At 41.4% G+C, this 15,883-nt stretch overlaps 1 protein-coding gene across 2 annotated transcripts in view; it reads right to left on the reverse strand.

Moving 5' to 3' along the window:
* Nucleotides 1–2,258: 2,258 nt before the first annotated feature.
* Nucleotides 2,259–15,883, reverse strand: part of mpp7a (MAGUK p55 scaffold protein 7a) — a 142,196-nt gene continuing 128,571 nt past the window's right edge. For both annotated transcript variants that reach the window (XM_044339411.1, XM_044339412.1), the window contains exons 15-17: nt 14,307–14,415; nt 13,055–13,198; nt 2,259–5,161 (exon numbers count right to left, since the gene is read on the reverse strand). In XM_044339411.1, the coding sequence (XP_044195346.1) occupies nt 4,982–5,161; nt 13,055–13,198; nt 14,307–14,415 (433 nt within the window). In that variant the 3' untranslated portion in view covers nt 2,259–4,981. The remainder of the gene's footprint in view (nt 5,162–13,054; nt 13,199–14,306; nt 14,416–15,883) is intronic.

Below are 15,883 nucleotides of genomic sequence, written 5' to 3' on the forward strand. Positions count from 1 at the left end.
TATCTTAAATCAGTCAGGGACTGCAAGCAGACTTTTATAGAACTATATTGAGATTTATGAAGGCGTCTCTTTCTTTGCTACTACTTAGTGTAGGGCAATGCCATTTACTGTTCTGCCTCTTCATAGTATACACAGACCCTAATGCACACATGTAGTACCTTTCAGTGTTACATCATTACTCATCTAAAGTACCTTGGCATATGTGGTTGATTCCTGGCCCTTCATTATCTGTGTTGTGGGAATCTGGGAACACGTGTTTCTGTCCTCCTCAGTCAAAGCAAATAAAACACAGGATCCGGGCTGACGCAACATGCTTATCACTCCGACAGCAGCGTGGGCTACTCAAGGCGCAAGTTGATGACTCGTCAAAAAATGGAGACACAAAACCGTATGTCCGTCACCGCCTCTGATGATGCCTTGTTGGACTCTGGTCGTTTGTAACAGAAACATCCTTGGAGTTCAGGGAACATCACTCCCTTGCTGGGCAATTGGAGTGCTATCAAAACATAGCCCTACACCCTTGACACTTCCAGTCAGACACAGTCAAATAAACACATGGAAAAACCTACAACGAATGAGATAGTAGGTGAATAAAGACATGAACTCCGGTAAAATGAGTGGAACCGAAGAGTGAAATGAGAGCTCAGAGGGAAAAGATTCTATGATTCCGGATATGGAGAAGGTGGCACCAGCCATCTGGCTCCGTCAAGTCTGACATGGGGTCACCTTTACCCATGAGATTCTGGGGTATAAGGCCCTGAGCGTTGGTCAGCTGTGGGCATTATGATGTGAGAGGAAATGGGGTCAATTCACACTCACTTAGAACGTCTATCTACGTCTGTCACTGCCATTGAATTCCCACAACAGCAGAACACTCCGGGACAACGCAGGGTGGTGTTCATCTTGTGTTAAACATGGATCATTGAGCTTGATGGCTTTTGGAAGGAAAAACCTTGCTCACTCACCTACTCACTCACTCACTCAGCTTGCTTTAACTCAGAGGGCATAATGGGACAGTGCCATGTTTCTGTACGTAAAGCCAGCAGCCTTTGAGTCTCCCCCCGTCACTCTGTTATCCTAATTAGGAAGAAAGACAGAGTGACAGAAAGACATAAAGAGTGAGCTGTGGAATAGCTGGTTCCTCCCCTCAGCCTGAGTGCCATTACCTCCTCCTGACCTTCCCTGCCACCTCCTCCTCACTGCGTCCTTATCCGCCTTGGCTGTAAAACTCCCCTCCCCTGCTACACACAGCCATCAAAGTGAGCACTGTGGAAAAGAGGAAATGTGAAGGTTAGGCGACCTGATTTGGACCGGTGAGGGAATTTTTTGGAACTTCATCAAGCGGAGGCCTGCTGAATCCTCTGGTGGGTTGCTGGCTGGAGGCTGGACTTCTCAAGAGCCCCCTTTTACCACCCCCACTGACTCCACCCGTCCCCACAACCACTGTTTTCAAAGGTCCAGAGACATCTGAGTTAGTAATTTGGCCCGTTGCTGTAGCAGGACACTGGGGTTTAATTGGGCTGCACTGCTCTGGAGGTTTAAGCAGGCCAGTTCCTTAAATCTTGTTTTGATCCAAGGATTCTACAAAATCTGTTTTTAGGAGCTCAGAATCCACCTGGATGTCCAGGTAACAAGTAAGTACAGATTTAGTTCAGTCCTGTGGTGTACCTATGATGACAAATTGTTTGTGAACAAGGTTTCATGAACACGAAGTGTGTGAAAATTTGCATTGACAGTGCCAAAATTAATAGTTAACTTTTTTTTTGTAAGAATGCAGTTTTTAGGGATTTTTCTGACATTCAAACTTTATTGCAAAGGTTGAAAAGTCGGCTACTAGTTAGCTACTAGTAACCTAATACTACAACTTCAAATTCATTAATTGAGGTGGGAAATTATTTTGATATTGTCTAAATCAAATACATATGAATGGCTCATAGGTGAGAAAAACAGCCAGTGACTGGGATTTACTTCTCTCTAGTGCTGCCATTTACAAGATGAAAGGTGACAGCTCTGTTTACCCAACTGTGCACTCCAGAGTGAACCGCTGTGGGGCAGCTGAAAGATGTTTCTGGAAGGTTTTTCTCAAAAATTCAAACTGAGCAAAACTAGACGTGAATGGCACTCAAGGGCACGAATCCCAGAAACACTGGAATATTTTTCTCATACCGTTCCACCTCTCACATCACTGTTCTCAATCTTTGCCCAGTTGAAGACACGAATAACAGATGTAAATTAAATTAAATTCTACACAGTGGAAATACAAGTTTAGTTGTATTTTCTTTAATATAAAATGTAGCAGTTATCAAGAATATGTAAATTCATACAACTTGCCTAATAAACAGCGATTCATTTACAGCAAGAAATTAAAAATATTCTCTGGCGACTGTACAAATCTGAGTTTCATCAATAAAAGACATGGCAGAGGCATAAGATATGAAGAGCAGAACAAATAAAGTAATATATAAAAGGGGAACATAATGTGGTACTAAAATGAATAAAAATCTAGGGCAAAGTATAGGGGTGAGATTACAGTATGTGTCTTTAACAAGTGAGTTATCATTACTGAACAGCATAAAGCCTCAAATCCCCTTTTGCAAATGGAAAGGTAAAATAAATGCACAGGAAGAGTTTTTGGGCAATGCAACCTGAGCTGGACATGTAGCTAGTTTATGAGAGAATGACTACATTCATTCAGTTGATGATTTGTATGGTGACCAATTGTTTAGTAGCATAGTTAAAAGAATAATTAACATTTTTGGAAATATGCTTATTTGCTATCTTGTTAAGAGTTTGATGAGAAGATTGATACCACTTTAATATCTGTACAGTAAATATAAAGCTACCACCAGCAGTCGGTTAGCTTGGCTTAGCCAAGACTGGAAACAAGGGGAAACTAGCTAGCTGGATTTTGCTTCCATCAAAATCCATGCATTTAATGCATTTTAAATCCATTTTTATTCCACATATTCCTCTTCCTTGACAAAACCTGATGTCTGATTGCCCAAAATGAAACTTGACCTCCAACAGTCAAAAGCTTTGGGTGTCTTATACTAGTGGTGGCTAATGTTCACACCCCCAGATTTTTTCATTTTCAAACTCTTCAGCCCCGAGCAATGCTGACTCAAGTGACATCACTTGAGGCAACTTCTTTCTGGAGCCACAAAAGGCTTCATACAACTTATTTCATATAGGCAGTATTCCCCAACATAAACAGATTTTGATGTATAAAATCGGCGCAGTTCCCCTTTAAGCCTGAAGCTAGAGCCAGGGAATGATTAGCTTAGCTTAGTAGAAAGACTGGAAACTGGGACGAACACCTAGTCTGGCTCTCTCCAAAGTTCACACACCTACATGCACCTCTTAAGTTCATTAATTAACACATCATATTTTTATTTAATCCAACAGAAATGTAAAAATGACATGTTCATAAAACCGCTACTTAACATGTTCTGGTAGACGTATTTGTGAACTTTGGACAGAGCCAGGCTAGTTGTCTCCCACTGCTTCCAGTCAACTGTATGCTAAGCTGAGCAAAGCGAATCTCCTCCCTGCGCCAGCTCCATAATTAACATATAGATAGAGGATGGTATCGATCTTCTTTTCTAAATCTGATTCACTACATTAGCAGCAGAAAACCAATGATTCACAAGAGTTGCAATAATGTTAATGATAATCATGATTAATGACTAGCTGCTTTGAAAATTAATATATCGCTATAAATATCGCTATCATAGAAAAAAAAGTACTGAGTAAAAAATGAGCAAGTTAGACCAGGAACTGGAGACACTTAGCAATAAAGTCATGATGCTCATAAAGTCAGGAGCAACTACTTAGCATTTTCTCTTGACTTTAAATCCTGGAAGTGTGGTATGGACCCTCTATATTAGCAGCCTAGCTGAAGCCATTTTTATGTGAATAAAAATAAAGACTCCACCCTAATAAAACACAATTGTGAACATTTTCTTCTAGCGGACAGCCAAAAGTGTCTAGTTCTGGGACTTTAAATGGCAAAGCTGTTATGCTGGGCACCTTCGTATGAAGGGTGGCTTTTCAAAATGCTCCTAAATGGAATATATAACACCTAAATAAAATGGCTCTCTATGTGCTTTGTAGGGGGAAAACTAGACTAGGATGATGAAATCAAAACACTTGACTGCAAAAAGAAACGCATCTAGTGGAAAAATCTGTCAGAGGTGGCTACAGTTGAGATCAGGTTGCTCTGAAAGTTAAGATATGTATATAAAAGGTATGCAAAAAAACCAACTGGAAGATATTAGAAAATATATTAATTTCTTTTAAATAAAATTATACTTATTGCCCTTTCTTGAGAGTGTACCTGACAATGTTTTGTTTGGATGTTGGAGTAACAGTCATGGAAGCAATTTAGAAGCACAGAAATACAGTAAGACAGAAGGCAAATATGTTTTCTTTCCCCCCCTTTTCTCCTTAGAGGTTGTGTTCTTTTATAGACATGTGCATGTAAGTTGTCCACCAAGAAGAAATATGTAAATCCCTTTGGTTTCTAATGGTCTAATGTTATAAACACACTAAAGAGAGAGTTCTGGTTGGCGGGGTTGCTGATGTGCTGGCAGGGCTGCTGCTGCTGTGATGGTCCAGGCTCGTTCCACATTCTGGTTTGGACCAAAGAGCTCCAACTTATGACACAGAATAAGACCTAGATCAATGTCCAAGGGCCATATCCTGGACAGATGCCCTTAGCCTCAACGCAGAGTAGTGTCAGATCTGGTCAGACCTGGAAATCCATATCCAGATGGCAGCTGAGGTCTAAATTCAACCTGACTCCAGGCAAAAGCACATTTTTAGCTTTGTGCAGCTCAGGTATGGTGACATGGCAGTCTGGCGCAGCTTTGTTATATTCCCGTCATCCCCCCGACACCAGTCACAGCAGACATAGAAAGATAAAAACCTGCATATTTCGTCGAAGCCCTTCCCTTTTCTCCTTTTACAGTCTGTGTGGGTCTCAGGAGTGAGTCCAGCTGATGGGAACCCACTGAGTCTCCGTCTCTACTTTCTTTAGAGCCAACCGCAGCTCGCTGAAGGTCGCGGCAAGGTCATCGTTAACTATGACCCTCTCAAACAGATGACTATATTGAGTCTCCATCATCTGGGCAGTTCTCTCCATCTCCTGAAAGTCCTCCTCCTGCAGTGGAAGTGAAAACAGAGAGGAAAGAAGAGGATGGAGGTGAAAAAGGCGACGAGTGGTGAAACATAAACAAACCAAGAGAGGCAGAACAGTTCATTCCAGGCTGCCTATCTGCTGCAAAGAGAAAACACTGGCCACAGTAAACAAGAGGAGAGATAAATTCACATACTGTAAACACAAATTACATGGCATTGAACACGCAAATTAACATAGAGAGGCCTGTACAGAGCCCGTTATAACCTCCCAAAGACATGGTACCCACACATGAACCCGGGCACAGACCACACACTAAAACCTCCCCATACAAGAACTTGACCTCAAGGAATTTTCCATCATTTGCTCCACTGAATGCACACGGTTATCCAATTCACTAAAAAAATAAAATATCCTCAAAATAAGCAAAGGACAAAACAACCATAATTTACAAAAGACAGACATGTAAAACATTCATTTTCGCCAGTCTGGATTTTATATGTACGATGGGGAAATGACAGTTTGTGGACAGTACTGTTCCACTGAGAGCTAAGGCTGTGTGGACCTGCTTCACAGCCCACTAAATCTACTGTTGACAGTGAAGTGGCAAAAATGAACATAGTGCAGATTGAGTTTTTGGCCTGTGAACATTTCTCAAAGGCTCTCAAGGCAATCTTAAAGTTTCATGTGTACCTGCATGGGCAGAGCCTTGATTTTGACTTTAAGATCAATGACTCATGACTTAACTTGGACTTTAGGCTTTTGACTTGGAAAGATTTCATATCCTCACAAAACCCAAAGATTAAAATGTGTGTCATTTTCCTGACAGCATCTAATCACAATGCATTTTCATTAAAGACTCAGATTTAAAGGCTCGGTACAGATATTACAACTAATTCTAATTAGTCTTATCATTTACTTTTAAATGTTATAAAGCTTGTCTGACAATAATTCATACACATTTTAAAAATAATTTGTTGTTGTTTGTAATTTGTTATTATAATGGCATTAGATTTGATGAAGGGTGGATAATGGTGTGTTTTATGGCTTGAAACAAAGTTAAGCGCTTGGTCTTTACTCAGGGCTTCATGGTCAAGGAGACTTGTGACTCACTTGTCCCATATCTGAGCAGATCAGATTAGATCTGTTTTTATATAATATGAACAATTATACTGGCAAATCATCAATATATAAATAAAATAATATAAATATTAGTTTTTCATGGCTGCAGCATTTCTGATCTTACATGCTACAATTAGTGAATACAAAGAAAGCTACTAAGAGTCAACGTGGCTATAGTAACTAACCTAAATTACTTTGAACGGTTGGATTTTATTTTCATTTTCAGTCAGGCATAAGAGCACTAACCTTTAATGTATTAGTAACATTGTCTTAGGCATATATGAAGAAATCTAAGAACTCTTTGAAAACACTTCGCGTTACACATGATGATTTGCTGAATTTTGAATTGTGGCTCAGTTGTAATTATGTTTACATTAGTAGGCAAAGTGTAAAACTATACACTAGATGATTTATCAGATTATCCTGCTTGCTATTGGTACCTCATTGATATGTAAACCTTGCAGCTTGGAGATATGCAGAAACCTCTGCAAACTGGGCTTGAATTTGTTTTGGGGCCTTTTGTTTAAATTACATTATATTTGATCTATTAAGTGGTTGTGGTCATGAGTTAGCACACACCATACTATGGCAGTTCCTGTGCACTTTAGGTAGTGAGAATCTGTTAAAAAAAGAATGTTGTCCTTATCAGGACAAGCTGAGGGAACTACATAAAATCGTTGGATGCTGACTTGGAGTTTTGAACAGAGGTCTACCCGAGGGACACACAGTCTTTCCAAGTCACCATGCAAATTAGCTGTCCAGTGGAAAAAATAAAATCACGTGCTAACTGTGAGGAGCAACCAACTAACTTTTTACCAACTATTTTTTTATCAGGTTGGGAGTAAATATTACCTATGTGGGACTCCTGTATTCATAGATAGAGTATTCTCAAACAGTGCAGGTATCTCTCCATGGTGGTCTCTCTGAGGCTTTCTGGTCTCAGCTGTGTGGGTCCTGGCTCATACTGCCCTCTGTGCAACAACAGGGCTAAAGTAGCTGCACTGATTTAGCCTCATGTTTTTACTGGGAACACTCAACTTTAGATTTCTGGACAGATATGGTTTTATAGTGACCCCCTTTGCCAAACACACAATTATAAATACACACAGATGCACATTTATGCCCAGAAACTCAAACACACACACACACACACACATGCACACACATACACACACATGCTTCCACACCCACAAACATGCAGGATCAAGCTGAATGTGTGCATATGATGTGTACGCACATAAACACGGCCTCGTTAAAATTTAAAACTCCTAAACGGCTCCGTTTTTAGAGACGCTTCTTCCAGCCAGGAGTTACTTCAGAATGTTTCTGGTGGTTTTCCGCTTCATAATGGATTAGCTGCGCAGCTAAATATAAACACTCACTCGCTGTGACACTTAGAAAAAGCTCTGTCTGCTTTTTTTCTTTTCTTTTGCCTGTCTGTCTAGCGTGCATCTACCTTACAGGCGGTTACAGAAACCGACCCGCACCATCTCATGCTCTATTGTCTTTTATTGTGAGGGAGGAAGATGTGATGGTTTTATCAGCCCACGTCTCAGAGGATGACAGGAAGAGGATGGGGTGAGACTAAAAGACGACTCACGGAGGGCAGGTTTGTTAGCCTGTGAAGGAATCTGTTCCACTGTGGGACTATATTCTCTGATCTGGATGGAAACCCCCGCAGGACTTCCACTGTTGGACAAGGACTAACAGATGACCACTGTCTCAAACGCCAGGAAGACAACCTCTCTGACCTGTCCTGGCAACTAAATGAACCTGGGAGACTTTGTGCTGTTTTGTGGCTGTGTGATTTTTCCATGTCCACGGGCGAGTCTCTGAGTCTGTCTCTAGTTAGGCCATTCCAGGTAAAAGAACATTAATCACAGCAAGAGGCTGCTTAAGGGACAGCGAGCTGGGTAGAGAGATGGAAAGAAAATCAAAAAAACTGCAAGAGAAAATAATAAGATAGATGTATGATGAAATAAAAGGGGCAGAAAGATGAATATAATGAAGGTAAAAGAGGTAAATGGAAAGTTGGGCAGGGAGGAGTGAGCGGATACTCTCTGGCATCCAGTGATCCATGCTGGATCACTCTCCTCAGAGGGCAGTTTGAGCTGATGCCACTTGTGGAGGGCCAAACTCGAGGAGGAAAGCACTGGGGACTCATTTATCCCCACTGCCATTAGATTGGTTAATTTCCACATGAAATGATGTAGCGTCTTGTGCCTGTTTTAGTACTTTGTCCAAGCACAGATAAATGGCAGTTTTCATTGCACAATATTAGGCTATTGATTCACAGCCTGGTTTTACCACTGTTTGTCTATGCTTCATACACGGCATTTTTTCATCAATGTTATGTTCTTATGGCTTGTATTTTTATGGTTTTATTTATAGTGATTTAACTGTAAGTTTTACTGTAAACCCTGTCTAGAAGGTAGATTCCCCTTATGGGACAATAAATCTTTTCAACACTTTAGTGTCACAAAAAAGTAGCCTCAGCCTCAGGTATCATCACACACAATGTCCTCAGCAAATCTGCATTTATCTCTCTATATGAAGCAAGGAATCTCTGTCTATCTGTCTGTCTGTATGTATGTTTGTCCTTCGCATATTTCGAGAACCATTCATCTGATCTATTTCATACCTGGTAGGTATATCGCTGGGGACTCAAGGAAGTACAGTGTTGAGTGTGAAGTTGTTTGGATGAGTGGTTCTCAAGAAATATATAAAAATACATCATAAACCTCTGCCTCTTCTTCTGCACGTCAACAAGTGGAAATATGGACAGCACCACTCTGCCATTGCAACCCACATTGTGGTCAGAGGTGGGATTACATCTGTAGTGTTACTTAAGCTAGACTTACGCTCTGCTATTAAACTGTGTACTGTGAATGAAACTTGGCATGTACATTCAGGACTCAGGCACGTTCAGAAATATACAAAAATACCTCATAAACAACGATTTGCTTCTCTTCTGCCCGTGGAGTCAACGAGCGGAAATGTGGTCAGTGCCGTAACCCTGAAAACCAAGGGCTAAGCTCCACTATCGAACTGTGTATTGTGAACGAAACTTGGCAGGTACGTTCAAGACTTACTACAGGATGTCTCAGACACGTTTTGAACAGGCGCTGCAGTTGATCTAACTAAAAAGCAAGGAATCTCCGTCTGTCTGTATGTGTGAGTGTCCTTCACGAATCTGGAGAATCATTCGTCTGATCGACTTCACGCTCAGTGAGTGTATTGCTGGGGACCCAAGGATGTGCAGTATCAAATTTGGTGCAATTTAGACACACAACACGCCTAATATTAATAAACTTTGAGTGGGACAAAGGCATGTGCCCCACTCAGATAAACTGCCAGAGAGAGAAGAACGAGCGCAGACAGGAGAAAAAACAGAGGCAGAGGCATTAAAACTAGCCAATACGAGCACAGAAATGTTTGAGTGGCAGCAGAATCAACCAATGGAAGACCATGAACTGTTTCTACAGTTCAACCTCTGTTTAGTCTCACTGGTGAAGTTTCTGTCTGGATTTAAGCCATTTAATTCATTAGTTCATTATCGTTTTAATTGATACGTTTGTCAGTTGATACATAGAAATGCTGTTCTCAAGAAATAAGAAGCAATCGGGCTGTTCCGAACAGGCACATTTTGAATGGAGACTGCACTAGTTGATCCTACTTTAACACACCTGTCCTCTGTATTAAAACAAGCATAAATAACTGAACAGATATGGTCCAGCAAAAACTTTCATTAATCATGAGAAATGAAATCAGTTGTCAGAGATCAATTTTAGTCATCCTCTTGCACTATGATGATGTGTCTACATCTATTCTGAATCATTTCCAGCTTAAACAATGGGGCTAAAGTCAGACTGCTCTGCAGAAACAATGAGACGACTGTTCCTCAGCCTTTATCATTAGACCAGACATGTCTAAGAGAGAAATACAGCTGGTGGTGAATCCAATACGTCTGAGACAACTCACCCAACAACAGCTTCTATTTCAGAGCTTTTAACAGCAAACCTGCAGTGACTTACGTGCTGTCACTGTACATGAACATTTACACAGAACCTGGTTTGTTACCTGGCTGAAATATGCCTCCCTGTCACACTGTTTTATAGAGGTGTATTTGTTTTACTTGAGAGAATACCAGAAGCTAATAAAGGGATAGAGTAATAAAAGCAACAGCAATGGATTGTTAGCAATCATCCTGTTTCTGACAACTAAAGCTCATTGTTTTCAGGACCCCCACTGAGGAATTGAGGAGCAGGCAGAGGCAAAATTATATATCATTGGGCAAATAATGCAAGCTGACTTTGTGTCTGTCTAATGGCTTTAAAAGTTTGACTGGGAAGTAAAATATCCTCAGGATGTTCTGAGTTAGAGCCAACTTCAGCTGTGGCCTTGCTGCATGCTGTGTGTGAGGCTGAAACCAGGAATCAGCTTGTGCATGTAATAATAGGATGGTGATAAGATAGAGGAGATATAATTTTACGCAACACTTTAAGGGTAGCAGTGTTGCACTGCTGTTAGGGGTTGCCACAGAGGTTTTAGTGTCTCATTATGGTCTGTATAAAGGTTTATGCGCTGTTTTAATGTTCCGTGAAATCATATCAGTACTTCTTAGTGTAATACAATTACTGTTGAGGGATCAATCAACGAATAGAGATGCCTTGAGTAGAGTTTTTCATACATCCAGTCCACCCACATTCAGTTTCTAGTACCCCAGACTCCATCTAAGACCTGAGGTGGGTCCGGTCAGGTCCAAATTATATTCTGTCTAACTAGGTCAGAAAGGGTCCCATTGCATTGAAATGGGTCTTGATCTGTAGGGCATCATAATCACATGATTTAGGTTTATTTGACACAATGCAGAGTAAATGACATGCATTGCTGCTCTTTTTAAAGGTGGCTGCTTGTTAACTGGTGGAGCATCATGCTGCTCTCAGTGTCTCTCACTATTTGAGTTAAACCGCATTTTTGATCAGGTCTAACTATCTTTGGGTCTATTTGGATTGTGTCTCACTGTCGCATCCTTCAAAAAAATGTATCCACATCATTGCCAGAAACAGCAATCACAATGATACAGATCAGTGCAGGAGCTACTTTTGATTGGTTAATAAGCTCAAATTAATGTTTAATTACCGTAAATATACAGCTGATCAGGAGTGATTGGTTACTTCCTGGTTTTTTTCTACTAGCTCACCAAATTCCTGTTTGTTTCTGCTTGTAGGTATATACCAGTGGGGCTATTAGTTATGCAGTGAAAGGAAGATTTATTTCACAGGATGAGAGGAAAGGTTTGATGACGTTAATAGTTGGACATTTGGTGCAGCATGTCTTCACCGCTGAAGATGCACTATTTATCATCAAAGTTTTCTGGGAAATTCGTTTCATGGGGTCTTTAAGATGCTTACCATTCTGACAGTGATGAATCACTGAGGGAACTACTTTTTTTAAAATAGCAAAGCTTAAAAGGTTTAAATCATTGGACAGAGCATGCAACTTTACAACTTTATAAAATGTCAGTATTGTTATTACCACTGTCAAGTTATTCTCTTGTTTTTCAGGTATTTTTCACCTGATAAAACCTTGGTGGAAAGACAGGTAATGTCTTTATGTCAACTAAGATTATAAATGTGGCACATTTTGGCTAACGTTTTTAACCAGAGTTGGGGGTTTAAGGACAGTAGAGAGGCAAGTAGGCAGGAGATGTAAAAATATTAGGTAAATGTAGCATTTTAGTTGTCTATCCATGTTCTTTGCATATGTTCTCAATAAAGAAATATATAAAACAATATTGCCCATCATGAACCCATCGCCTCCTGCACAGCTCCCTTGACTGTTTTCAAGGCGCTAGCTTGTGATTAGTCTGTCTCCATCTCTTTCACAGCTCTGTCTTTTTCTCAGCTTCCCTCTCTACCTTTCACACCTCCTGGCTTCCTATCAGTCTGTGTTTCTGACCGGGAACTTGGCTTTCATGCTGCCAGTTGCGAGCGAGACACGCGAGCAAGTGAGCAAGCACCAGGCCTGATGGGGCTGGGAAAACCATCATGCAAGCCCCCCTCTTCCCCACTCGTCAAATTCACAGCGGCACCGAACACCGGCTAATTGGTTTCATCTGTATCCCCGCTGGGCCAGGATAAAGGTGTGTAAGGGATGACCTCATCACTCACACACACATACTGTACACACGGAGTCCAGATAGTGTTTCTGTTATTTCTTGTGCTGTTAATCTGTTAGGTGTAAAGCCATGTGTTTCGACAGCACAACACCATCCAAGTGTGTTCACAAGCTATATGCTTCAAAAGTGAGTGATCTTCCTGCAATATCCAAACAGTCATGGCATACATGGAAACATACTAAATAACTATATATCACTATGTTCGACTATGTTGGGACACCCTTTGTATCTGCTGTATGTTTAGGATACCTCTGTATCATTACTTGCTGTAAACCCTATTTGCTGTATCCTGTTATTTTCTACTGTAATGATCCAATTTCCTCACATGGATCATTAAGTTTTCATCTAACATAATCTAATCTGGATCAAATTTACAAATATCTAGTTTGGGAGCACTGGCTGGGGTTTCAGATGAGTGTTAGAGTGTTACTTACGCAAAGTATGTTAAATTGATTTCCTGTAATTGTCTAAATCAAGGCAAGCCTGACCCATCTGGTACTCAAAGCAATTTATCTCAAGTCTAAACAACATATTATGCTGGTCAATGTCTGATTTTGACTTTTGTATGAGAAAATAAAAGCCTTCCTTCCCCTCTAGGTGCACTCTTCACTCACCGTGAATGGCTTAGCGGATCCCTTGTCGTCCTTGCCTGATATGACTTTGGCGCCCCTTCTGGTCTCCCTCAGTCTCTCGATTGCTGGAGGCTTCACAAACACCACGAAGGGTTTAAACTCTGCCGTCCGCAGGTGCTTTAGCGTCTGAAGAAAGACAAAGGGGTGTTACCATCTAGCAACCAAAGAGCAACCAGAGCCACTGATTTAATGTATGGGTGGCCAATCCTGCCTGTATGGTAAATGTGCTTCTTTTGGAAGACACATTTCTGTCTACATCTGCATGGCTTCTTGTCTCTTCTTTATGTTGACAACTGCACAAGAAAACACCAATCTGGTCTCCCAGAGAGGTAGAACAGAGGTCAAAGTTGGTTAGTGGTGGCGTCAGGCCTCAGGCCCTCCTCTGGCTCTGGCACCGCGATCAAGGCTTCTCACTGTGTTAATAGGTAGTGAGTTTGAACCCACAACTGATAGGAAGGTGGATAAAAACCAAAAGGAGGGGCAGGAGAGGAACCACTGGAAACCATTCATTGCTGCTTTCATCAGCTGCTCAGCAGACAGTATCAGTCAGCAATAACATGCTTTGACACTGCCACTGATCTGATCCATGAGTCATGCTGGAGAATGGGCTCATGCTGGAGGTAGGGGGGATGACTATTAGCTTACACAACATCACAAAAGTATGCCAAAAACAAAAAAGCACATAAGTAAATGTACATTCATCCACATGAGCTTCCACAGACTCTTTCTCATACACTTGAGCCGAGGGCTCTATGGCTAGCTCCCACTGCTGCTCAGGCCAGGGTGGTTTGAGAACATGCCAGGCTAATCTACATAATGGTGTATTTGTGCCTCATGTGTGTCATTATCCACTGGGCAAAAACAAACAGAGAAGATCTCGTGGGGCAGAGGCTGGACGATACAGGCCTGGCCTTGGATAATGGGAAATCATGCTCAGAGGGTATGTTGGGGCTCAGCGACAAGCTGGCCATTTGTGTAGAGTCTGATCGACACCACCCAAGACACATAAGCCAAAGAGGAAATCTTCAAATAGAGGAAATTAGCGGTAATTGCTCCCTCAAAATGCCCCCTTTAAAACCCGCTTTGGTAACCCAGTAAGCAGCCAAGACCTCAGGAAAGCCAGAGAAGAGAGATCTTCCGAGATAGGTGGGGAGAGAGGTGCCAAAAGGCTTAAAATACAAGGAGATGACGACAAGAAAGAATGGGATGCCGAGGAAGGGTTTGTGTCACTCACATGAGGCTGGACATCCAATAGGCACACTTTGTTCTTGGAGAGGACAGAGCGTATTGAGTCTAGACTTGTCCCGTAGTAATTCCCTTTGTACTCGCCATACTCGATGAATCTGAGAGGTGAGATTGAAAGAGAGAAGTTGGGAGATGAGAAGATTGTTGAGAACACCTCAAAAATTATTCTGTGCAGAAATTAGCATCTAATACAAGACTGATATCCCCTGAGAGTAACATTAGAATCTCGCCCTAATCTGGTCAACTGTGTCAGCACACTCCTGAGATCCATTTTAGAAATAATGATATATAAAAACCCAACAAATCCACAGAGACAGGAGGATTACTCTGTCAACCACTGACAGATCTGAAGATAGCATTCTTTAGCAGAACTTAAAAACCAGACGTTTTGGCCGGGCTTGTTTTTATATAATCTCCTACGTTACCCTTTCAATCAGTAACACCTGTTTGTTCCAGAGAGACCACAAAGCCCCTGAATGCCAAAACCTTCCCTCCTTAATCCATGAGGATTTTAGCCCAGCAAGCAACTGGGTGCAAGCAAACAAACACTTTTCCACCAGATAATCTTCCCTCTTTCACACCAATCAGCTGTCACAAAAAAAAAAGAGAAAGCCACCAGTGTATTTTTAGCTGAAAACAAGGAGGGGAAAAAAGGCAGAGAGCGGAGTAACGACGTGGAAAGAATTTCAAGCTAATAGGACGGTGAGGTATGCTCACAGTCTGTTCATGACGAGTGTCGGACAGAATGACTGCCTCAGTGTGACTGATGCCATGTAAAAAGAAAGTTTTATGGTAATTGCCAATGTAAGAAAGTTTTACTCAGCTTTTTTTTTTTTTTTTTTTTTTAAAGGGAGGCTTAAGTCTCTAAAAAAACCCTCATATTCGGTTATGGGAAATTCATTTAAAAGCTTACAGTAGCCTGTGTTTAAAAACTCACACCTTGCAGCATTCTGTACTGTTTGTTGTTAAAGGGGAAGGTATATAGATTACAGTAAAGCATGCCAGTGGAGGTTTGGCTATATTGAGAGTATGGATTGTTGCCATTTTGACACAGAACAGGGCTTCCCTTGGGAAAGTTGTTCAAGCTAAACACATGTTGTTGTGGCCCCAATTCAGAGACCTTTTATTTAGCGTTTCTGTGCAGAGCGCATTGTTTCTGCTGCATGCAATGAGGCATAACGCAAACAAGTTCATCTCACTCCTCGTTTACTTTGCTGCCTTGTAATTTCAGCGTCGAGTGTCCCACGCATGCACCCCACATCACAGCTCTGTCACTCACCCCTCCGACTCCCTGAAAAACATTGCATGCCTTGACCTACACCACAACATGGCCTAAATATACAGCCCCCCTTTCCCTTCTCCTCTCTGCATGCTCTGACACTCTATATGCACTCACCGCCACAGGCTTCCCTCTATGTCATATGTGCTCTATGTGTGTGTTTGCGTGCGTAAATGTTTTGCATGTGCACCCTACAGTATATCTTTTTTCCCCCCTTCCAGCTCGTGTGAGACCAACAGAAAGGCATCAATCATTCTTATGACTATTACAACTTGCATTTCAATTTG

Source organism: Thunnus albacares, chromosome 21 (genome assembly GCF_914725855.1).
Source record: "Thunnus albacares chromosome 21, fThuAlb1.1, whole genome shotgun sequence".
In the NCBI taxonomy this organism is placed as follows: Eukaryota; Metazoa; Chordata; class Actinopteri; order Scombriformes; family Scombridae; genus Thunnus; species Thunnus albacares.